Source organism: Frieseomelitta varia, unplaced genomic scaffold, assembly GCF_011392965.1.
Source record: "Frieseomelitta varia isolate USP_RPSP 00005682 unplaced genomic scaffold, Fvar_1.2 scaffold_262, whole genome shotgun sequence".
NCBI lineage: Eukaryota > Metazoa > Arthropoda > Insecta > Hymenoptera > Apidae > Frieseomelitta > Frieseomelitta varia.
The window spans coordinates 29,828-56,263 of record NW_025109993.1 but is presented as its reverse complement, the minus strand read 5'-3'; the positions used below and the strand labels follow the sequence as shown (position 1 = coordinate 56,263).

At 35.7% G+C, this 26,436-nt stretch overlaps 1 protein-coding gene across 4 annotated transcripts in view; it reads left to right on the top strand.

Annotated features, from left to right (window-relative positions):
• The window catches only part of LOC122528817 (lachesin-like), a 97,602-nt gene that overhangs the window by 46,055 nt on the left and 25,111 nt on the right, over positions 1-26,436 (top strand). For 2 of the 4 annotated variants that reach the window (XM_043654340.1, XM_043654341.1), the window contains exons 3-5: positions 8,242-8,427; positions 10,787-10,982; positions 14,908-15,036. In XM_043654340.1, the coding sequence (XP_043510275.1) occupies positions 8,242-8,427; positions 10,787-10,982; positions 14,908-15,036 (511 nt within the window). The remainder of the gene's footprint in view (positions 1-8,241; positions 8,428-10,786; positions 10,983-14,907; positions 15,037-26,436) is intronic. The other 2 variants (XM_043654342.1, XM_043654343.1) reach the window with 2 other exon arrangements.

The following is a 26,436-nucleotide window of genomic DNA, read 5'->3' as shown; positions in this document are numbered from 1 at the left end:
ATTTTATCGAGTACATGTATGAAAATATGTGGTCTGTGTGATGTTTCGAAACAAATTTTCATGGCCATGCTACCATCTCACTTTTTTTTTTTTATCAAATATAAATGGTTTTTCGTGGAGTCGATCTCGCGCCAAAAATAATTTCAAATGGAAAATCGTCGATACGAACTGTTGTATCTTCCGTTAAAAAAAAAATAATATGACAGTCTGCTTTTTTAAAGTTGTTTCATTTTAAATCGCAAAACTTCTGCTTTTACTATTTTGAATTCGTTTCATTTGAATTGACACGGTGGTATTGCAACTAAACTGTTTCATTGATTGTCATTGATTTCGACATTTTATGAAAAATGACTTGCATTAGCTTTTGAAACGATTTGTAAATCGTTCGAGTTAATCGATAAATGTTTGACTATATTTTTAAAAGTCAGTTGATCAACATTCACGTGGAAAATTTGTATGTAAAATTGGCGCGAATACTTCGAATCTTGTCTAGAGGAATGGGAACGTACTTCGATAAAATTCAGATCACGTTAAAAATCGTTTACGTGTGGTCTTCGGAGATTCCTCCCATTAAAAACTGTATATTGCATCAGTCGTTTGAAACCTTGTCTGTTCGGTATTGTTCGTTAACTGTTTAAAATTAAAATTGCGCATTTAAGTACATATTTCTGGCGATTTTAACAAAATGGAAGACAAAGATGAAGGAGAAACGACAAGCGGCAAACAAAAATTCGGAGCATTTCATTGCCAGAAAAAAAACGATCACACGAACGATTAAATATATCCTCCACAGCAGAATGCGAGAACGAATATTTCGGAAATGCAACGGGATTAAAATAGCTATAGATAAAAGTGACGTGCGTGCGTCTGACGCTTATAGGAAGTCCTATCTCAACCAGCGCCGCGAGCCGCGTGCAGCAATAAATTCCAACGTTTAAAGTTGTCGCCGGTTGTGCAAAAAAAGAAAAAAAAAAAAAAAGCCACGGGGGCCGTGGAACAAAGGCCGGCCATGGAATAATAATGCTCTCTGTAACCTCGAGCGTAAAGCCGAGAGCCGGTCGCGGCCGCTAAATAGAAACCGGCGGTGCGGCCGTTTCGATATAACGAAACGAAACAAGAGAGAGAGAGAGAGAGAGAGAGAAGAGAGGCCGAAGAACGAAGATGGCGAAGAACGTTAGACGCGCGAGAGGGGAGGGAGAATGGATGACCAAGAGGAAGCAGCGTCAGGATGCGGAGAAAGGGATCGGGCCCTGTGAAACTTTTAATTAGCAAGCTTATCCATTTATCTGCATGCCGTTGAAAGGAACAGCTCGTGGCTCGCTACCGAAAACAGAGGTCGGCGAAATAAAAGAGTGCTTGAGGATTGGCGAGGGATAGGGGGGGGGGGGGGGGGGAGAGCGCAGTCGGAAGCTGTAGTCAGGCAGATAGTGAAGAAAGGGGTGGAAAGAGAGAAAGGCGAAGGAGAAACGCGTGAAGAAGGAAAGTAGACGCGAAGGGGAGAGGATTTGGCGAGAAGCACGCCGACCGAGGGTACGGAGGGCACGGCGCGAGAAGATGGCGGGAAATAAACGAGGTGTGGTAGACTGGACCGACGAGGCTGCTGATCCCACAATGCGCCACAATAGAGCGCCGACGATGGTTTTGCATATGAAAGAGGAGCGAGAATGGAGACCACGGGTAGATAGGTGCACGTAGTGTGATATTATACCTGACTAGGGTTCCACCTCGAACCCTCCCGCCCTTCTGGAGTTTCCCTCTTCTTCGTCTTTTCGTCGTCTCCATCGACCTCTTATCCTACCTCTCTCACGCTCTCTGTCTTTCTCTCTGTACACTTGTATGCGCGTTCTGTTCTTCTTCTTCTTCTTCTTCTTCTCTTTTCTTTCTTTTCTTGCCCTTCGCTTTTCCGTCTTTCTCTTTCGAGTTTCACTTCAGTTCTCTGGTTCTTATTTTTCATCCCCCGTACAAAGGTACAAGACCGATCGCGAGCTGAAAATGCGTGAGGGAAACTGCATTAGGCGAGGGGGCGTCTTTCGCTTAAGATAAACTTCGTTTCCATAGTGCCCTTTAAGTCATGGCCCGTTCATTGTGCTGCAAATTTGCGACTCCTTGCGAGACACGGGGCTACGCGCCCCGATCGTTCCTTCTTTTCTTCCTCTAATAATATTCCGCTCTTTCCCTGTCTCTCCTTTGCAATATTATTCCTTCTCCCTTCTGTACTTCTCGCGGTATTCTCTCTCTCTCTCTCTCTCTCTCTCGATTCTCTTTCAGCGTTTCTTTTCTTTCACATTTCCCGGTTCTTTGTTCTCAGAAACGCGACAGTCGCCGGAATTAGCTAATTTTGCTGTGGTACTTAATGTGTCCGGTAAAGTCTCTCTCTTTCTCTCTCTGTCTCTCTCTTTCTCTCTCTGTCTCTCTCTCTCTCTCTACTTTCCAACTAAAACGGTGTAATATCTCACGATGAAAAAACTGTTAAAATTGTTTTAGTACTGCAGACAGTATTGAACGTTTCGACCAGCCTTCTCGATCTCATGCTTCTGAATCCTTTCTGAATCTACTTTTCCATGTCTCTGGGCGTGAATTAATTTTCTAACTTCACGGCAAGACGAAATACTAAAAATAAGTACTATTCAATATTTGAATCGGTTTTTTCAATTCAATTAAACAAAACGCTTACAAAATTATCAAAATTTCTGAAGAATAGGCAGTGTTTAATGTTTAAACCAATTTTCTGAATTCAGTCAAACAAGTTACTTGTAAAAATACCAAAATTTCTGATATTCCTTTCACTGCCTGTTTAGAAATTTCTGAATAGGCAATGTTCAACGGTTCAATTAATTTTCGCGCTCCAGTCAAACAAGACACTTAGAAAAATAGCAGAATTTCTAAGGAATAAGCAATGTTTAATGTTTCAACCAATTTTCTGAATTCAGTCAATCAAGTTACTTGTAAAAATACCAAAATTTCTAATATTCTTTTCACTGCCTGTTTAGAAATTTCTGAATAGGCAATGTTCAACGGTTCAATTAATTTTCGCGCTCAAACAAGACACTTGGAATGATAGCAGAGCTTCTGAAGAATAGGTAATGCTCGGACTGTATTTCTCGATCCAATACTTTCTCGGGCAATGGATCTCGCAGCCGGTGAACGAACGAGGAAAGGGTTTCCCTTCTTCTTCGGCTTCTTCCTCCTCGTCTTCTCTCGCGTGTACGATCCACCGAGCGGAGATCGCGTCGCGACTCTCGACTTTCCGCGAATATTTCGACCAAGGCTGGCTGAAGGCTCGGAAGAAAGGGGTGGAGTCCCGAGGAAACCAGCGAGCGTTTCGCGTTTCGATGCAGTTTTCTTAGGGGGTTGCACGCCGAGCTGTTTGAAATTTACAGAGAGGCCGTGGAGCTGTTTGAATAAAGCAGTAACGTAAGCAACGAGAGACCGTTAATTGCGAATGGTAGACGATAGGTCTGTTGCTTTTTACGAGGCTGCAAAATTGTTCGAAATTACATTCAGACCTGACATCGTGATATCGCGCAATCAGTTTTACAATACTTAACGGGAGTATTTCTCCTCGTTCGTAGCTTTTGCACTCGGAACTGTTAGCAATGGCATTCGATCGAATGTGAGTATTAAAAAATATTTAAATCATTTGTGTTCGCGAATTGAAGCATCGTTAATTTTTGTCTATGTATAATTTTGTCGAAGTATAGTCTATTGAATATTTTCTAATACCTTTGAAAATTTGATTGAGAATATTTTGCATTTTGAGATAACTGATTGATATTTGAAGTATTGAATATGAAAAGCGTCATTGAGAGGACGAGAGAATGTCAACGATCCTATTGAAAATAACCTTTCCGAATAAAAATTAACATTAAAATATTATTAATATTAAATATTATTACAATCAATTAATATTAAATAATAAATATTATATGAAATAATATTTTCATTATGTAAAATAAAATAGTATTTGTACAATATTGTAAACGTTTAAACATGGTCAAAGCGAAGATACTTTCCAATTTATTTTAGAAACTCAGGATTGACAACAGCGAAACAGCATTTGTTACGAACAGCCGTGCTGGCATTTCGAGCGCAAAGGTTTAATATCGCTCAGAAAGATGTAAAAGAGGAGAACCAGATATCGCCGCAAATTGAAAAATATTAACAATGTTCTATCACATGAGATATCAAACAGCAGCCTTCCGGCAAGATTCCTCGGTGCAATCGGGCGAAATTAGTTCTAGAATCGACCGACCTACAGCGAGTCGCAGAAATGTTCGTAATTTCGAATCTTTGCATTTCAATCTCTCTTCAAATGCAAACTCGTATTCCTTTACGATGTAAATTCCAAAATTTACAAATGATAATGCTGGCTAATTATCACATCGTAATTAATTCCTTGGCTTGTAACGTCGCACTCGCTCTGGCATTACAAATTATTGGCGAAAGATAAAAGCAAATTGCAAACACTTGAAAGAAAAAGTAAATTGTGAATCTATGAAGTTTCAAGTCAGATTTTAAATTTAATTTTATTGAACTGTTGAAAATTACATACAATGTTTATACTTGAATAGCCTAAGCTAATTTTACAGTTTCAATAAGTAATACTTACTTCTTTAACCTCTTGCGCTGTAATAACGTGCCACGCACGTCGAGAATTTTTTTTTCTAAAAATTGTAATATTCTCTCAGTTCTAAGTATATTTAAGTGCAACAAAATATGCAAGACAATTAACAAATTTATTACTTCTCAATAATTTCTATCCAGTGACATCATACCGACGAGTTCAAAAAGAAAGCGACGAAATTATCGTGTTACGGTTCGGTCACTCGTTACGGTCCGCAATCGGTTGACAGCGCGAGTCGTGCGAAAATCGAAAAGGGAATCGTATAGGCAAGGGATTAAGTACGACTGACATACAGATACTTCCGACAAGATTGTGACAAACGTAAGAAGAACAACATAAAGCAGCAATAAGAGTTTTGAAATGTCTGAAGTTGACCCGCACAAACTCATCAACGTGACATCGACATAGGGTAGAAATATTTCTGTTGCTCGCTGCGCGTTTACGATTCTCGTGGCACGGCAAACCAGAAAACAGCGCGTCAGATTAATCATCCGTCGATGAATCGACGCGAGGGAGTAACGGTCCCATTGAAAAGAAGAATCGCGCGACCATAGAAGCGAGAGACTGTCTATCCGTGAGACACGAGGGCGGGAGATCTAGCATCACGGACAGGGGAGTGGAAAAGTGGCATAAATGTTTCAGAATCGCGAGCATCTGTCGTCCGGGGGACTTTTTCAGTTGCCGAAAGAGAGCTCGTTTTCGGAGCTGCTCAGGAAGGCGAAGAGCAAGTAGAAGGAAGTGGCGAGGGGGTGAGTTGGGAGGGGGTTTACTATCCTCGTATAATGTATTATAAGTGGAGGCACTCACAGGGCCGTCACTACCAAACACTCAAAGCCTCCCACTCCCGCCTTCTCTAGCTTCTATCTATTCTCTCTCTCTCTCTCTCTCTCTATATATATATATATATATATATATATATATATATATATATATATATATATATATTCCCCTTTCCACCCCCGGTAAACCCTTCCAGCTGCCTTCTCTGTACACTCCGCTTTCGAGTTATCGATAAGAACCGCAGACCTCTTTTGTTGGTTGATAGATAGCCTTTCAAAGCGACGCGAGGTCAAATATTCGACATGCCGCCGGTTCAATTTCGTGCCAATAATATCTGCGCGAAATAAGGACCGGAAGCAGGAGGCTACCGGGCTGCCGAGGCCCGGTTTCCGCCGAAACTTCGTAAACGGTCGGCGGTGGCTTAGATGGGGAGAGGTTGGAAGGGAAATGTTGACGTTTGGAAATGAACTTTGCCCACTGTGTCGCGGCCCGCTTGCTTTCATCGTCTACGACTTGATGGAACTCGATGGAATCGGGCAGGGATGTTTTTCAAAATTTGCGGTATCTGGATTCCTTCGACGAAGCGAAATACTCCCGCCTTGATTAATCCTTCTTTTAGCGACGATCAACGACGAGATAAATTAATCGTCGTAGCATACGTTTGAGAACACTGAACCGATGATTGATCAAGTTTGAAATATTTCTTTCTAAATGCGACGGTGACACTTGTTGAAAGAATGTAAATCATGCGGTGATATTTATGCAAATTTATAAAATTATTGAGTAAATATTGATGAAAAATATTGGTATCTAATGTAGGTTATTTCAGAGCTTTTAATTTGAGAACACCGATTAATTAAATCTGGAATGTTTTTGTTTTTAAACGCGACGGTGGCACTTGTTGAAAGAATATAAATCATGCGATGATATTTATGCAAATTTATAAAAATATTGGGTAAATATTGATGAAAAATATTGATGCCCAATGTAGGTTATTTCAGAACTTTTAGTTTGAGAACGCCGATTAATTAAATCTGGAATTAATTAAATATGTTTGTTTTTAAATTCGATGGTGGCATTTGTTGAAATAATACAAATCATGCGATGATATTTATGCAAGATTATCAAAATATTGGGTAAATATCGATGAAAAATATTGGTATCTAATGTAAGTCATTTCAAGAAAATATAAAATCTGACAATCATCGAGAATATTCGAAGAAAGTTCGTCTGAAACAATCGATTGAACTTACTTGGTTGTTGAAGATACGATGTTGATATCGTAGGACATTCATAGTTTAGCCATCGTAGGATTTCTCTCTCTAAAAGAATCATACCTTAAGTATCTAGTATCATTAATGTATAACAAGCTTCTAGAGTAAGATAACAAAAATTTCCAATGTAAGACGAGACAAGCAGAGTCAACGATTTAAGAGATCGAAATTGAAAAGGAAATCAAAACGTAGATGAATCGAGGAAATAGGAAATAAATTCTCGCTCGTGAATAGAAAACGAAAATATTTATTTAAAAAGGAGCCTCGTATTTAACGAACAAAATGCTAGGAGAGTTAAACTGGTTGGTTCGACAGACATAAATTTGCAAAAGGATCTGAAAAATTTTCGCGGGAAAATGCTAGGAGAGTTAAACTGGTTGGTTCGACAGACATAAATTTGCAAAAGGATCTGTAAAAAAAAAGTAGCGACATTGCACAAAGTAATTTTTCTTTTCGTATAAAATAGAAAAAACATTGATTAGATTCTTTTGCAAGCATATGTGTTCTAAATTCGTCCCTTTTTATTATTACGAAGCTTACAGGATTACAAAATTTCCACGGAAATGAAGCATGCTTAAATACCAAAAAAAGGGAGAGGCTTTAATTGTTATTCCCGGGCCGGATTTTCGACTTCTTTGAATCTCAAAGGATTTACGCGGCGAAGAAGAATCGATCGTTGGATCCGGGGAGTGAAATTTAATTCACGCTCGTAGAAAAACGGGGAGGGAAAGGTGAAAAATAACGAGACGGATATAATTCTTGCTGTTTTAAAACGCAAGATAAGTCACGCAATTGGGTCGGGTTGTATTTTCTGTTTAAGGATAGAAAAACCCGGGCAAAAAGAATAACTATGGTATACCGGAGTTTATCTTTCTATAACACGTTATTCCACGTCGTGTTTCTCGCGAGCGTTGCGTTACGTTGTTGTATCTCCCTACGTGAAATTCGTTCGATAATTTCAACTTTTTCTCACGCTCTCGTCGAAACATGAAAAGTACATCTGTAAGTAAAATTACAGAGGATGCACACGATATAATAAAAAGATACAGAAATATATCCAGAGTACGATTTAACATGCAGAACAATTTTCCAAGATTCTGCTACTCCGATGGTGTTCTGAAAAATTATGAATTTGCATAAAATTCCACAACAGCTCGACAACAGTTGAAAACTGTTAGTACCAACGATGTGGAATCTTTCGTTATTTTCGGTATTTTTATGTTTTCCAACTTGAATCAATGCCAATGAATTATACACAACGATCCGTCAATGATATTTTCCAAAATGTTTTACAAATTTCAATTTATTTAATAGTCATTGGCTTCGTTTCTATAAAATCTCTCCTTTCATAATGCATTCCAACAACGAGCACGCTTCATTTCCGCGACGAAGGGCATGAAACGAGCGAAGATCGTTTCGAAGGCGAAACCCGTACGCGGGATCATGTTTAGCAATTAAGTGCATTGAAGCACCGAGCCTGTGCATATTGTATTAGCAATAAGATTTCGTCCGCGCGGACGAAGGAGATACGCACAGTGTTAAGAAATGGGTTTGTGAGGCCAGGTGGCGTGGATCAAAGCGGACACCAAGGCAGTCCTGGCGATTCACGAGCACGTGATCACGAACAACGCGCGTTTATCGGTGACGCACAGTGACTACAACACGTGGACGTTGAACATTCGCGCGGTACGCCGAGAGGATCGAGGAATTTACATGTGTCAAGTCAACACGGATCCGATGAAGAGTCAGGTACGAAAAACAAAACAAAAAAAAAAAACGAAAGAAAACTACGTCCGTACGATTGTTGAATCATCAGTAATCGCAAAAGTAATCGTAAAACAAAAAAAAGAAAGAAAACTACGTCCGTACGATTGTTGAATCATCAGTAATCGCAAAAGTAATCGTAAAACAAAAAAAAGAAAGAAAACTACGTCCGTACGATTGTTGAATCATCAGTAATTGCAAAAGTAATCGTAAAACAAAAAAAAGATTGTTGAATCATCAGTAATTGCAAAAGTAATCGTAAAACAAAAAAAAAAGAAAGAAAACTACGTCCGTACGATTGTTGAATCATCAGTAATCGCGTCCTATTTGGATAAATTTTTATTTTTACTATACAGAGTGTTCCCGGGTCAAATCGCCAAACTTTAGATATGAATTTAGGATCCTAAAACAAACAAATCTTTTTTAGAAGCAAATGCTTCCTTCAAGAGATATTTGCTATAATACTAAAGTTGTAGGACTTAGTAATGTATGCCATTGAAATAATTCAGGTTTATTACGTAAATTATTAAAGAAAATTGTTGTATTTGAATGATAAATAATAATAACTATTAATATTGAATAATAAATACTAAAAATAATTGTAATTATTATGTTTGCAATTATTGTAATTAATATGTTGCTCAAAATGATTACTATCAGCCTAAATTCGTATCAAAAGTTTGGCGATTTAACCCGGGAGCACCCTGTATAATGATTCAAGTCGTGTAACGTAGGTTGTAAATCACGTGCGCAACAAATATTAACAATTTTTGGAACAAAATTCGCGACTTTATCAGATGATCAACAGGAATAAATCATTGAATGATTCAAAAATCAATGATTGCAAATTATTTTGATCGATTGATTAGTAATTGCAATTGCATTCGGTAATCGATGACAAAAATGATTCACAATAGAAATGAATTACTGCACAATTCTAGTTACCAGTCGTTTCTTATCGATATTCGACATTGATCGATCGTCGACAACGTATACAGACGCTGTTGTTGCATCGTTGTCGACGATGATTTTTGTCAAGACGCGGGCCAACTAGGAGAAGAAGAGGAAAAAAGAGAAAAAAAAATAAAGGGAGGAAACGAAATAAAGAAATAAAGAAAAAAAGAAGAAAAGAAAGGGGGGAAGGAAATGGGCGGAGAAGTAGAGAATCTTTTTACCCTAGATCCGGGTCAGATTTTTATTGTACGCGATGCCTTCGCACGGAGGGCATTCATTTCAAAGCGAAATCCGTTCTGCGCTTGGTGGAAGTAGTGTTTTCCGGCGACTCGCTCCCCAGACAGGGGGGGATAGGTGGCTAAATTCCACGGAATTATGTTCTAAAATTTTCGTCGGGAATTTACATGGCAGAAATACGACCGTCTGTCGTTCCTCGCCCGGCTTAGTTAACACTCGCTCAGTAATTAGACGCCTTCGACGACGCGCCAAAGAATAAAAATGCATTCTCGCGAAATCACCTGGATCTAGGAATTTGATGAATTATTAATATATATATATAGATATTATTAGTAGACTAATTACCAGACTAGAATTAAATGTCTGTGAGACAGACAATTATTATATATGGACTGTCTGCGAGACATATATCATTTTTATTTCCTTTCCTGCGTTATTCAATTCATTTTGCTGAAAATTCCTTATTATCAGTATATAAAAATAAATAGAAATTGAATTTGATCCTTGCTTGGAGCTTCTAATCAGAAGTTTGGATTAATTACGTTAAATTTAAAACTTATAATTTATAATAATGTTATAAATAATATTATTTTATTGTTATTATTTATAATAATATTATTTATTATTAATTTGTAGTATCAATTACGTTTAAAACTTATTATTTTTAATATTGATATTAATATATATTAATATTTTATTATTTATAATTTTAATTATTAACTTATAATTTTTATTATTAACATTTATATATATATTAATATTTTATTATTTATATTATTTATAAATAAATAGTATTATTATTATTTATAATAATAAATAACACATGATAATATTATTTGTTATTAATTGCGTTTAAAACTTATAATTATACAATGTTACCATATTTCTTTTAAGAGTTTATTTCACTTTAATTTTTAATTTCATCGTTTCTACGCACTTATAACGAGTATTAATAATTTACTGGGTAGTCTACATTCTAGATATGTACATTTCAATTGTTCTATAGTACTTGAGGGTTTAATTTTATTGTGTGTGTGTATATATATATATATATATTAGAACAAACAAAATGTTATTCTTCTTCGAAATATAAGACATTAGGCATGTTATTCCGTGGTATGATGGTAATAACGCTGATTCATTGAATTTGCAGAGCGCGTTTCTAGAAGTGGTGATACCGCCGGACATAATATCCGAAGAGACCTCCAACGACCTAATGGTACCTGAGGGCGGATCCGCGAAACTGGTATGCAAGGCTCGCGGCTATCCAAAACCTGAGATCGTTTGGAAGCGAGAAGATGGCGCCGAGATTATTTCCCGCGCCGGATTGTCCGGTGGCAAAACGAAAAGTGAGTATACACGGAATCGTGATCATTCCGTTCTTACGTTTCTTTGTCCGTATGTTTTCATTTTCATTTTAGATTTGTCTCGAAACACACGTCGAACACTTTCTCGCGATTGCGTTCCTTTAACATGAAGATTTTTCTTTCGTTTCTTTCATAGTTTCTTTCATTCCTCTCCTTCTTTTTCTTTTCTGTTTCAAAAAATGCTTCCCTTCGTAAACCGCGTTTTAATTATCAACGTAACGTCGAGTTAAAACGAACGCACTTTTGTTTCGAGGAAGCATTTTTTTCTCCCGCTCATCTGGCTGTTGATTTCAATTATTTCAGCTCCACTTTCGTTATTGAATTTTGCTTTTTGTGCAACTCCGTGTGACAGAAATTAAATAAATATTTCATATTGGAAGTTATTTCTGCCGCTTTGGGGATTTTATTTACGATTAATGGTGAATATTCTCTTTTGTTCTTCGATTTCGTTGAATGGATTATTGTAATTTAATAAAGATGCAACAGTATAATTTGAATCGCTCGGTTGATCGATAGCGAATAAACGTGGATTTATAGTGCTTAGATCGGCCCCCGGTTGTAGATAAGAATTGAGAAATGACAATGCCAATGATGTGTATATAATACGATAAAATATTCTCGGTGTAAGTAAAGTGGCTCGTAAAACACAACAGATTGGAATCGGGAAACAGGTACAATATCGAAATTGAAGTCGATTCGTCAACGTCTCCTCGTACGTTTCAATTCATAAATCATGACGTTTTTAGGAAAGCCCATCCCCTTGCCCCGATCGAGGCAACCGAGTCAACGAAAGTTTCGTTTAAGGAGGATTTTGAGAAAGGACAATTTGAATAATAACAAAAGAATTAGATTGGATTTTATAAAAAATACTTTCTGACTGAAATCTAGAAAGATGAAAAAATTTTTCCTGTGCTGTAAATGTTCCATCTTCAGGCGTAAGTTATAAATAAATTGAGTCACGTATAAAATATAAAAATTTCGATTTCTGACAGCATATAAAATATAAAATATAAATATAAAAATAATATAAATAATACAAATAAATTTAATACAAATATAATATAAAATAATATAAATATAAAATATATAATATAATAAAACATATAAAAATATATAAAATATAAAAATTTCGATTTTCGACAATATTCCCTATTTTCGGTATGAATTTCTTAAAGTTTTGAAGACTAAGAAACCTTTCGCGCAATGAAGTATCTCGTCTTCGGAAACGCGAAATCACACTTGAACATCGACGTCACAGTCGAGCAAAATACAAGAAGCTTCTAACGTGATATAGTATAAAAAAATGAAATAGAAAATTCTGACCTCTCCGGACTGCTTACCACGGATCCGACAGGCTTGAAACTTCGTTTCGTCCTGCGAGAAAAATTGCTACGTCGTTTCCCCGGACTTGCTTCTCCCAAACATGCATCCCTTTCTTAAGTGGCGAAACGTTGAGAATAATTTGAAAGGGATGAATTTCGCTAATATAAACTCACGACTCTCGCATTATCTCGCGGAGTCCTTTCCAGTCCTATTTTCTTTTAGAATCGCCTCGTCTCTCGAGCTCGTGGAGGAGAACTCGGGCGTACGTTTTTGTGAAATAGTACCAATTTGAAGGTAAGATCGAGTCTCAGTACGGGGGACTTGTAGCGCGAGGATGTCTTTTTGGAGAACACGTCCCCTTTTTACTTTATCTTTCATCCGATATTTCTCGAGGTTATTTCGGTCGTTCGTATGTAGAACTTGTGTGTTTCTCGACCGAAACAGGAAGACGAGATACTTGGAATTTTTTAGAAGAGTACCTATTGTCTGACAAATAATTGCACTGTTGGCTATGTCTATTCTTTTCTACGCGTAGTTTACAAAATTTCATTTTAATTTGTGAGTCTTGCTCTTTTTAAAGATTATTTCACATTCATATGTTATTCAACTCGAATGCATAAAATATTCAGTTGTTTTTTAAATAGATGAATTAATTAATGAAATTATAATATTACATATAATATGATATAATATAATATAATTATATTATTAATGGAATCTACAAATGGTACAATAGATAATGCTCAAATGAGTCAACAAAAGAAGACTAGGTTTTTATTGCTATATACGTTCCTCAAATATCAAACGAATAATATTAAAAAATTATATTTGTATTCATTTTGTTCATTAATATATTGCATACCTCGGTTTACGTTTGACGAAACGTTTCTTAACGTTATAAACAATCTTGCAACGCATTATATAGGAAATATTTTATTTCTAAATTTTTCTAAATAATTATTAGAGACGTCATTCTTCCAAAATAACGTACTTTCCGTCACGGTACAGCTTAAGAAATGGAATTCTTTCAGGTAAAAAGACGAAGAGAGAATGATAGTATGTCCTTTCACGTAGAACTGCATTTCGCTCAGAGAATGCTGATTCGTAAGCGAAGGTGAAACTGCATTTTCATCTCCTTGCGCTTCATGGGGGTGCTCGGGCAAGTATCGACGCATTGAATTGAAAGGGACGATAGCAGAACCTTAAGCTTCGTATCGCACCTAATCCACTGTGTTTGATTAGTAATCGAACCAATTCGATTATTTACTCGATAGGGTTAAACGATTCAACCGTGTAAGTAGCTTTCCATTGACATCGAGTTTCAATTGAAGCATTAAACTTGGGACGCCGTGAACCGAGGAGATTCTCTCGCGAACAAAAACTATTCAACGTTTCGTACTTGCGAATCGAAGAGCAAGATATCTATTGATTTTCCATAAGTTTCCATAATAGTAAATTTCCCACGATTTTTTCCCATAATAGTGTACATGATTGTATAATAAAAAATTTCATGATCTTACTTGATGAGAAATAGTGGTGTCGATATTTAATATTAATTTTCGAATTTTAAACGATTTAACTTACTCTAATACGTTTAATAATGGTACCAGTATTCCTTTCTAGCAATTTATTTAAATGTATCGTATTGTAGTATCAATTACCAGACTGCAGATTTTATAAAACTTCATAAGATTTGAGTACATAATTTTATAAGAATAAACTATCTGAAGAATACTTTTTACATTTTTAATATACGAAAGAAAGTTTCATCTTTTTTTCTTTAGACGGAAATAGAAAATTGTATAAAAATATTTTTCTTTGAAAGTAATTCAAAATTCCATAGTTTTATTGAAAGGAACTACATAATAGTCTCGATGTACTGTTTTTCTTTAATTACGTCATTTGATTACATTTATTACATTGATGAATTCTTTTCAGCGAGTACGACCAATATGAATTATTCATCAAATTTTCGTAGAGACTTTGATTATTTTATTTGGCACGATATTGACATTCATGGCAATTATCCGCGTTCCCGAATATAACTCAGGAATAATCCAGTTAAATACCTCGACGATCAGAGTCGAATAATTCACGTGCCGACTGTAAAAAAAAAGTGTACATTTAAAACAGCATCCCCAGACGGGCAGACAAATTTGTATTTCCATCGCTGTCTGACCTTCGTATGGATTTAACCAAAAGGCAAACTTGCAGAATTTACTCGACCGGCAGATCCTTCGAATCAGCAAAAATATTACTTGCGCAAGTTCAAACGGACCATTTTTTTCAAGCAACGATATTGCTCCCAGAAATGATCGATATCCCTTATAGAGTAAACCTTTCATCTTCTCTAATCTGTACAAATTTATTTTAAAAAAAAAAAAAAAAAAAAAAAAAAGGAAAGAAGAAAAGATATCGCGAACGGCTTTCGTTCGTTATCGAAACATGCATGAGATGAGAATTAGAAGGTAAGGAATTCCGATTAGCAAGTTTGCGTTGCGAGAGGTTTCTCAGATCCGGCAACAAACGATCCGTAAGATTTTTCAGAATCTTAAATTCCCACCGTCTGGCTTCTGTATTGCAGTAGCTACCGCCGAGGGGGAAACGCTGACTCTGTCGAAAGTAACCAGAAGCGAGATGGGCACCTACCTGTGCATCGCGAGTAACGGAGTACCACCATCAGTCAGCAAACGGATGATGCTGCACGTTCACTGTGAGTACGCCCCTAATATCGTTTCACCGGCTATTCTCGCCGAAAAGATTTATCTCGGTCATCCACCGTGATCCGAAGATCATCTTTACGGCGAGTGGGAAACGGATAAATTCCGCTAATTCGCGTTTTCATTTATTTCTTTACTTGGAAATTCTAGCGCGCGTGCCGCGATTTGTCAATGTTCATTTGTCAAATTGCTCCTCATGCTGAGGCTATTTGGCTATTAACGAGCCATAATTTATATTTAATATTAAGATTAATAATTTTATTGTTTATAATTTATTATTTAAAATTTTATTTATTTAATATTAAAATTTATATTTATATTAAAATTATATAATTTTATAATTTATATTTAATATAATATAATAAAAATTATATTATTTTAATAATAATTTATTATATTATTTTAATTATTATTTTATTAGTATTATATTATTTTAATATTAATTTATTTTTATTTATAAATTTTTTTAATATAATTTCAATTTTATTTTAATATGATATAATATGATATAATATTATGTAATATAATAAAAATTATATAATATTACATTATTCTAATAATATTTAATTTTTTTAATATAATTTTAATTTTATTTATTGTTATAAATCTTATCTCTTAAAAATGGAGATCAGTAGAGTCTCAAAATTTCGAATTAAAAATTTCAGAATTAAGCAGTAATAAACTATCTCGATTTTTGTGGAAAGTCCAACGATATCAATCAGGGATTAATATGAGGGAAGAGTCTTACTATGAATGATAGAAAATTGGTTGGAAATCTCAGCATGATCTTTCAGTTTTTAGAAAAAAAAAAAAGAATGGAAATGTATCGTGGGGATTATGACGTTGTAATTTTTATTTTTAAGACTTTGATGTTTAACAAGTCGAGTTTAGAATAATTTTAGATCTAGACTATAGTATAGAATTCGTGTAACATAACATTTTAACAAAGATTTTGATGTGACAATTATTTTTAATTTTCTTATGTTTAAATAATAAGAATGGAAGCTCTGACACACATTATTTGTCATTGATCTATTCATCAAACTTTATGATTTCTTCCCTAACTGCGTTAAACTTAATTATTCCCTTCTAAAAACATTGTAATGCTAATAGAAAAGTTATCGAAGGGCTATTGTATGGTTCCATTAATTGTGAACTTTGTCGGTCGAAATGAAATTTCAAATGAAAATAAGGATTCAACTGGGACGTAGCTTTGTCGAAACACAATCTATTACGAGTTTCACTCGATATTGTGACGCGAGAGATTAACTCGTAACTATCTAGATTTGCTAATCTCCTTCGGTGATAATTTCTTCATTTAGAAATCTTGTATTCGAGTTTCCGTTCCCAGTTTAATTCTATTCCTCTCAACCTCCCCCCAAGGTTCGCAGTTTCTTTTAGTAAGCCCTCGTAATATTTAAATAACTCTATCACGTCTGTTTCCTTGACTGGTTCCACGTGGAGCTGTAAATTGAGTTACATCACGCGATATACATTCATACATGTAATATATTCAACGTCGTACCACTACATGCCAACTTCATAACTCGTTTCCTACCACGATATTCAAAATAGGGAGCGTTTCGAAATTCCTGTTATTACATTGTCACGGCGGAATTCTTTCTTTCACGTGAAATGTGATAAAAAGTGGAATACAGGTAATACTATTTGCTGGGAAATCTTCAGTCCTAACGACTTGATGCTTCGAAAAATCTATATTACATTTTAAAAATTCCTCTTGAAAAGGAAGGATCATTTCTTAATTCTAGCTCCATACTTCAATTCACGATACAAGAATTAATAATTGTTAGTGTTGTGATCGAAATATGTCAAAATTTTTTGAATCGTTTGAAAAGAAATTTTCCAATTATGTGAATAATATGGATTTTTAAAATATGGATTTCCAAGTTATTAAGGTAACAAGGCAATTATTTTCTTGTTCTTTAAAATTGTCAGTCGTTGTTAGAATCAATCACAACTCTTAAATCTATTAATACTTCCTCGTGAAAACAGTGTAAGGTTCGATTTTTCATAAATCACATTTGATTGCTTCATGAATCAATTATTTTATGTTTCCAAAGCTTGAGAGGAGACTGTTGCGACTCATAGTATCGCTGTCAGAACGCGTCAATAAGTAACGCAGCCACGTAAAAAATATAAAAAACACGATTGTCGAAAAAAAAAAATAAAAAACGCTTATTTGCTTAGGGGCTTTTCCACTCACAGCGGAAATAAATCCACCGGATACAAAATTCACAAATCGCTCTGCACGACACGAGTTCCGAAAGCTTTCAAATCTCTAAAAAAAATCTCTAGAAATAAAAATACTAGAGCAACCAATTTTCCATTTCTGCAGTAAATAAATTTTCTATGAAAAGTTCGATGGACTTTTAAATTTGTTGAAACAAGTAGCCAGCATTTAACATACTGAAAGAAAGTACGATCGAAACGACATTGGGAACACCCAATTTTGTTAATATATAATATATAATACCATATTTTGTTAATATATAAATAAAATACTATATTTATAAAATTTATATTTAAATATTTATATAAAATACTATATTTATATATATATAAAATAATATATTTATATATACTATATATAAACTATATTTATAAATTACTATATATTACTATATATATACTATATTTATAAATATATTTAAAAAAACGCAAAAGAAAACACATGTGACACGTTAACTACTTAAAACTACTTGATCTTTCAACTGCACAAAAAATTCTTCGAATTTCCCTACCTGCCGAAATAAATAACTATGCGAAAACAGGGAAACTGATGACACTCAATTACGCGTGCTCTTATCGGAAAGAGAAAACGGAGAAAGTGTGTGGACGAAGACGAGGTTCTTCGAAACAGTTGGGACAGAAGAATTTCTTAAAACTCAGGCACCACGGAGATGCATCATCGACAGAACACGAGGAGTAAGACAAAGGAGCGGAGGGATAAAATTCGCCCGGGAGCCAGGCCACGGAGAAGAAGCCACCGTATTCCCGCCACTTAGGCACGAGGCGTTTTTCTGTGAATCGCGCGCGTAACGCGAGAACCCACGGTCTTATCCGAGGCGAGTCGCGGTCTTAAGAACGTCCCGTACACAGCGATGCCAAAGGCAAAAAAGGGAAGAAAGGGAGGAGCAAGAAGAAAAAGAAGGGGGGAAAGAAAAAGAAACGACGAGAGAGAAGAGAAAGAGCATGCACGAAGATAGCCATCGTCTCCTCCTTTGCATAATTTCAACGTAGCGAAAGGGTAGCTCGTATCTGTATTAGAAAAGAAGAAGAAGAAGAAGAAGAAGAAAAACGTGGTGAAAGGGAGTGAATGGTTGCAATTGGCAAAGGAATGGGGAAAAAGAAATCAAAGATAAAACGCGGTTTAAATAACAGCAAGAGCTGTATAGAGTATAGAAGCCTGGAAGAGAGAGAGAGAGAGAGAGGTAATAAAACAATTACCTTGAAGACGATATACCAAGTGTGGATGGAGGATAAAAGTATAAGGATGAAAAAAGAGAATGGCTTGAAAGTAAAAGTGGTGGCTGGCAGATAATCTCGAGGATAATCAAGATTTTAATTGAGATTGAATTAATATTTTGTGAGCTCATGATCTGATGATCTTTAACCTCTTGCGCTGGGATGACGTGCTGATTTTCTGAGTTTTAAGTATATTTAATATTATATTTATATTTCATATTATATTTAATTATTATATTTATAGCCCAGGCAAAGCAAATAATAAATTTATTACTTCTCAATCATTTCTATCCAGTGAGATGTCCATACCGACGAGTTCAAAAAGAAAGCGACGAATTGTTGTATGTACGGCTTGGGTCACTCGTTATGGTCCGCAATCAGTTGCCAGCGCAATTTAACGATCAAGCGACGATTTGACACGATTGAACCGCGGATTTTCATGCAAAAGTGTCATGGAAATTGATCTGACCTGCCAAATATTATATGTTCTACGTACTTTTGCACGTTCTGACGTGTTATACGTGTATTTTCGCCGCGTCGAGTTTCCCTATAAACGCGCAGTAAGTAAGTAACTCGACTATATAAAAGACTCGAGAATTAAGAGAGGCATTGAAAACATCAAAGTAATACATCCTCGCTATTAAAGGAAAAGGGAAAAAATGAAAAAGAAAACGAAGCTGAAATTTAACAGCCAAGATCGAAAGATGAAAGTTGAAAGCAAACCGTGGAGGGGGAGGAGGAGAATCGCGAACGAATAAAAGCGAACAAAAGCGAAAAGTCTACACACCGAAGCCAACAACACGGTAACAAACTCACGAAGAGCGAAGAGGAGAAGCGTGAGAGAAGTTGCGAAAGAAGAGGGGCGATGGGGGGTGTGTGTAAGCAAAAAGGGTTGGCGAAGCGAAGCGAAGGACTAAGTCGCGGTTACGACCGCGTTTCTCGGGTGTCTTAGAACCGACAGAGAGGTAATTCTTCGCCGGAAATTGGATGTACCCAGGTTCGTGCTACGATCTTGCACCTGCCCTCGAGCGATAAGATCGCGCGGGATAATCGAATTTCATTGAATACGCTCGGCGCCCGCAGACCGTATAGACGATTGCGTCCGCGAGCTATTGCTGCGAAATTCAAGCGATCGGAGGCTATTGTCGATTGAGAGACCGGGCACGAGCCGGAAGGACAAACCGGATCATCTCGGAAGATGGCTGGAGGATCCGTCTGTGTGCTCGACGTGGAAACGTGTTCGACGACAGACTGGGGGAGAAAGGGGATTCTACGCGATCGATCCAGTTCCGGTTTGTCCCGATTGTTACGTCGCCACGCAAAGCGAGAAATTTACGTGGTCGCTTGCGAACGAGGAAAGGGGGATGAAGAAACGATCGTCTCTCCTTTTATCTTTCTGCGAACGAGAGGACGGGACGAGAGAAAAAAAAAAAAAAAAAAAAAAGAAAAGAAACGAAAGGGAAGAAAGGATAGCTCGTTTGCTATCTCTGTTTCTCTTTCCTTTTGATAACCGCGCGCACAATCCTCGAACGCGGAGTCGTAAGAAGCTCGTTGCCTGGAAACGTGACCGGAGGAAAGAGAGAGGCGCGAATTTTTGTCCGATCCCGGCTTGTTCCAAAGGCTTTCGCGAAATTTCATTTTGATGCAATTTCGAGATAGGTCGTTACGACGATTCTTAAGGGTGCAGGGATTCCTGAGGGCGCGCGATTGAGCGTGTATTCTGCGAGAGAAGCGGCGAGAAACGCGTAGCGAGAAGGATTCTTTCTTTCGTTAATTCATCGGTTGATAAAGAAAGATAAATTCTTCGTTTCTTCGTTAAATGTATGACTCTGTAGGAATAGGAAATTGTATATTAGGTAATTGTATATCGAAGATAATGTTCAAAATATAGGATGTTGGCAATAGTTGGTATTATATCGAAGTATCTTCTGGGTTGGGTTTTAGCAAGTATGATAATGGAAATGTAAAACAGTACTTTGTAGAGAGAATTACAGAGTATTTATGAAACAATACATATATATATATATATATATTTTTATTTATTTATTTATTAGACTACAGTTATTAATAACTGTAAAAATTAATAACTGCAATGTTAAATACAGTATATCTATTTTATAATACAGTTATAAATAACTGTAATGTTAAATACAGTACATATATTTTATAATACAGTTATTAATACCTGTAATGTTAAATACAGTATATATATGTTATAATAAAGTTATTAATACCTGTAATGTTAAATACTGTATATATATGTTATTAATAACTGTAATATTAAATACCCATTAATCAAAATAAGTGATTCCAAGACTTTTGTGCAGAAGTGAATATCCAATATTGGATAGCAATATTGTGATAGTGATAATCACTATTTGATTCAACTGTCAGCTAGTAAACTAGACGTGACGACACATTTTGTCATATGATACAATGCATCTCATCATCATCCAAAAATAATTACTCATTCTAAACATAGTTAATCGTTTCAATATAAGCAAAAAGAACATTCCTCAATATTGTTTGAAATATTCTCAAGACATTTGTCTGAAATGTTCTCCTTATCCTTTCTCGATGTTTTTAATAGAAACTATAACAACGAGCTCGCCAAAAATATTTTGAAATATATAAAAATAAATTTCGAGAGGAAATGTTAAGCTTAAGAAGAATTATACGACCATGTAATAGGCAGGTATGCATCGTTACACTTGAGAAGAAAAGAATATCGTCCGGGAGAGGTAGTAGTTATTCTTTGAACCATTCGCATTCTCCCTCTCGCATAGTTTTTTTAACTGCAACCCGCGAAAGAGGTATCACTTGTCCCAGTTGCGTGGACCATCCTGCTGCGCATTGTAGACAACATCCCTCGTCATTCCTACGGACAATATGAGTTTTAAAAAACTTGCGTCGTTTCTTTTCACCGGGACGAAACTTTCCGGTTTCCCCCGAACGATGTTTAATCTACCTGTAGTATTCGAAATTGTTCGTTCGATGTTCGACAAAAGCACGATGAGGATTTTCAACGTACGTATCTTCAAGATGGACGTAATGTGCGATATTTATAATATCTCGAGCGCGTGTGGAGACACATACGAGTCTTCCGTCTGCATTACTCCGCGAAACAAACAGTAGAGAAGTAGATAAAATAATATATATTGTTTTTTTAAAATCCCCATAAAAAATGAAATCAAAGCACGAACAAACATTCCAGAGTGATTTTTTTATCTATTTAAAAATAATATATTCTCGGAATGATCAAATTATTCTGAAATAAATAATGTATTGAAAAGATTTTAAGCGATGTTGGGTCTTAATAAATTAAATCTTAATCAATTAAATTTTTGTATCAATCAAGCACTTTGACACTGAAGTTCAAGACCTGGGAAACTAATAATTCTCACAAGTAATTTATTTGCTATTTCTATAATAGTGACGGGAAATGTGCGAAATAAAATTCTAAAAATGAAAACGAAACACTCTCCGGATTGATCGATTACATTACAATCTCCTCGGATGTTAACCTGGAAGATAGAAAAATTTCTAGACTGAGAGCACTCGGTGTCTTCAAGCCGTGTATTCACCTTTGGTGCTCGACGCGCGCGTACCCCGGGGCAGAAGTGGAAAATCAGATTAATAATCTCTGGCCTCTGAATTAAACATGCGGTAGCTCAAATTCAGCGCGTAATTCCCAATTGTGCAATAGCTGGTCATTATTGCGCAGAAAGCGTGCTTAACCGTCGCCAACACCTTCCATTTTGCCTCCCCTCCTCCCTCTCCTCCACTGCCGTTGTACGACTCTTGAATAGCAACGTGTGAATGGAAATAACTGACGCGACAACCGTGCGTTCACGAAGCTTCCCCCTGGTTAATTGTCGGTTGATTACACACGATTTATTAACCACGGCGGAAAATAAATTCGTTTGTTTAATTAGCGTGTCTTACGGCGATACGCGAACAGCATCACGTTAATGTCGGTGGTTGTTACTCTCGTCGAGATGGCCTGTCGTACATGAAATCGATAACCGAGAATGAGCATAGGTATGTATCTCGTTGTGACCACGATTTGACGATTGGAGGGTTTTCGTTGAAAGTAATATCAGTGATAATCAATAGTAATAATTAATATAAGGATATTAATAATAATTAATATTCTTACTACCGTAAAGAGCATCGATGAAAAATATCATAGTTACGTATCGGTTCATCTGATAATTGAATTTTTATTATTACTTTATTAACTCTTTGAGTGTTCAGTCCATAGTAGTTGTACGGACAATCTCATGATCAATAATAAAATAATTGGTTTTACTCATTAAAGAGGATAACTACATAAATGCAAAATTTATGTCAAAAAGATTTATATGTTTAAAGATTATTCTTGATCTGTTCTCATCGTATATTAACTTTCAGATTTTTATCTAAAAATTTTAAGTGCTCGAAGAGTTGAAATAAAAACACCACGATTTTTTCCATATACGTATTGCTTTCGTAGACCATACTACGGCCATACTGATTTTTATAAATTTTGATCGATGATTATCTTTGTCAGGATGAAATCAAAAGTCAGATTTATTACCGTGATATATCATGATTTGTTTAACAATAAAATAAAATATTATAAATATCGCGCTAAAGTTGAAACACCATGGTTTTATCGTTTCAAGATATGGAGAATGCTAATTTCATGTACTATATTTTACAATTTCGGAAATTTTAGATTGTCTTTGTTATTGTATTGTAATATTGATGGAAAATATCGTAGTTATGTATGATTCATTCAACAGTGGAACAGAATTGGGTGTTATCTTATTAAAACAGAAACACCATGGCTTTCTCGTTGCGAGGCGTGGAGAATGCTACTTTTCGTGGACCGCACTTATCCCGTGGAAACCACAGTCTAGTAGGAAACTACTATTGCTTGCCAGACGACCCGAAAACCTACCCAGAATCCCTTAATGCCTTGCCTTGTAAGCTTATTTTACATCAAGAAACACCGCCGTTTAAATGGACCTTAATTCGTCAGCGATATCTTTATCTCGTTTTTAACTGAATATTTCCCTTTTCTCGTACGACTTGATTACGTTGCAACGTAAAGAAATTTCATTAATTACTAGATAATTACTTAATTTCGTTTCGATCGACGTTGAAACTAGCAAACTGCTGGAAATAACCAAGTTCGTAATTCTGTGAATTTCTGATTTGTATAGTTTATCGTCAAACGTTTAAACAAAGGATTGTGTTCTTTATTTCGATTTTTCTATCCCGTGTAATTTAATTTCTGTGGCGCAAGTTTCACGCTTTAATTTGTGTTTTAATATAATTTTATTATATATAAAATATTATTTGTGTTTTAGTATAATTTTATTATATATAAAATATTATATATATATAATTAAGTTTTAATATTATTTATCTCAAAAGTTGCAATTATTTTTGTACTCGGTCGTTAAAAATACCTGTGAATTCTAAAACTCAATGGTTTCAGCAATTTTGCATACCTTGTACAATGCTTCTTGGGAAATAAGAAACCGAAACCGTGACAGTTAGCTTCGAAGGAAGCGTGGCTCGTTTTTACGGAATACTTCAGTCGATAAAATTAAAGGGTTGATATCTGCCAGGTTCACTGTTCTACCCCCCCTGACTAAAACGTGCCCACCAGCTATCTATCTAGTCAGTCTCACTCGCGGGACTTAATTTAGATTCGTGCGGATTAACTTCTAACTTTTGACCGACTCTTCGTCTATTACGAGCCACCCTCGCGTCCCTGATCACGCCACTCCTTCTTCCAACTTTCGTTTACAGCATTGTACAATTTAATGGAGCAATTTAGGAAATTCGAGACCGACAGTGACCGTTTGAAAACATCGACGATATTCTTGCATGTTCTTTATACAAGACTACAAACTTGTGATGAAGTAAGATAAGCATTTTAAAGTAACAAAAATTTTTCTGTCATATTTTCATTTACCGTTTTTTAATTGTTCTGCTAATGATGGCACCGAAACGGTGTTTTTTAAAATACTAATGGTCCTCGACACGATTGCGCTGAATATATTTTTAATTGTTTATTCACGATTTTTTCCATCTTTTATTTTGCAAAACAAATTGAACACAACTTGCTGAAATCATTTCTGTAAAACCAGTTTAATGATGACCATGAAAGAGTGTTAGATCTACGTATAAAGATAATTGAAGATAATCATTAAAAAAGAAAAAGAAAAAAACAAGTAAAGCATGTTGAAAACCACGCCGAATATTATTCCATCAACGATAGAAAATTACATTTAAGACGATCACCCTGTATATTTATTTATTTATTATTATTTCCATATGGTATTAAAACCCTTTTAGTCTACGATCGACTCCGCTAACGGAGTGATCTTTTTAGCTGCAATCTAAGAATTGAATAACAACCGTGTAACGCCTTAAAAACATGAAACGCATGATCAATGAACGTGAACAATTCGATCGACTTCCGCTGAAAATTTTGAGGGGTGTATTATCGGCGAAAAGCAACGCGTGATCGAAACAGTTCCATTTGATAAAAGGCTAATCGATAGGAAGAGAGGAGGGGGGGAAAAAATAGAGGGTACGAATGTTCCCAATAGACCTAATAGGCGATGCTAGTCGAGGCTTCGCGAGTTCCTCGCAAATTGAAGTAGCCTCGATGCATCGTGCTACCTGCATTTATCGCGGCTGTCTGCGTTAATCAAACTGATTACAACTGCTGTAAATCGCTGTCACCGGTGGAACAATTTCGGGGCCAGTTCACCTCTTCTGGGACAAATTGTACGAAGCTTTATTTTGTTCCGAGCAATTCCGCATCCGCTGCACGGGTATCGCGTGTAACAATCGCTTCGTAATTCGCTTATGACGATACGCGAAGGAACTCGCGCGCGGCAGGAGGGGGTGGGTGGGAGGACGTAGCCATGGCTCTGTTGCCACTCTGGGTTCTCATTGTTAGAAAGTTGCAATTTATGTATTAATGTATATATATATTGCATATAATGTATATTTGTAGAACATTTTCGTATATATATGTTCGTATTTCGAAGAATGGGAATATTTGATTAATAATTGAATTTCGATGAAATCTATTCAATGATGAATAGATGAATGTAATGACGACGAAATTCAAAGTAAATCAATGATGAATAGACGAATGTAATAATAATGCATATAATATACAAAATAAATATTGTATTGTACAGTAGATGAAATAAATTTCTTAGGTTTCATTTCTTTATTTGAAAATCTAATAATGGATTAATATTTATGAGCAGTAATTGCTAGCTTGTTGTGGAATCACCATAACAATGACATATTGTGGTATGTTATAGGACTTCATACAGAAGATTGATCTATACTATTTGCTGCATAATGTTATTATATACAGTTGCTATTTAAATATCATTGGCTATATTAACATCGATATTATCTTTTAACTTCTCCTTGGAATAAAAAAGCAAAAAAAAAGAATCTGGAGGAAAAAGAAAAGGTATGTTAAGTAACAAATTTGACAACTGCAAACGCTAACTTTATCAGTAATATACTTACTTTCAAATATTAATTTACCCCGCACGAGAGATCACTTCAATCTTTACAAAGACAAATCTAATCACAAATTAATGCAGTTGTCAGAAATAAGCAAATAATTACATACAAATATATTTAATCCTTTACATACAAAAGTAATTATATTTAATCCTTTAATTTAATAACAAAATTTATCCTCCTCCACCCAAAGAAAACGAACACTCTTCAACTTCAATTTCCAAATTCAAGACACTTTCTCAATCTCTCAGTTTTGCACGTTCTCTGCAACGTTGTCGGCGCGAGCGACAAATAAACGAATGAAAAACGATCGGCCATTACACATAAGCCACGGTAAAGGGAGAACGACA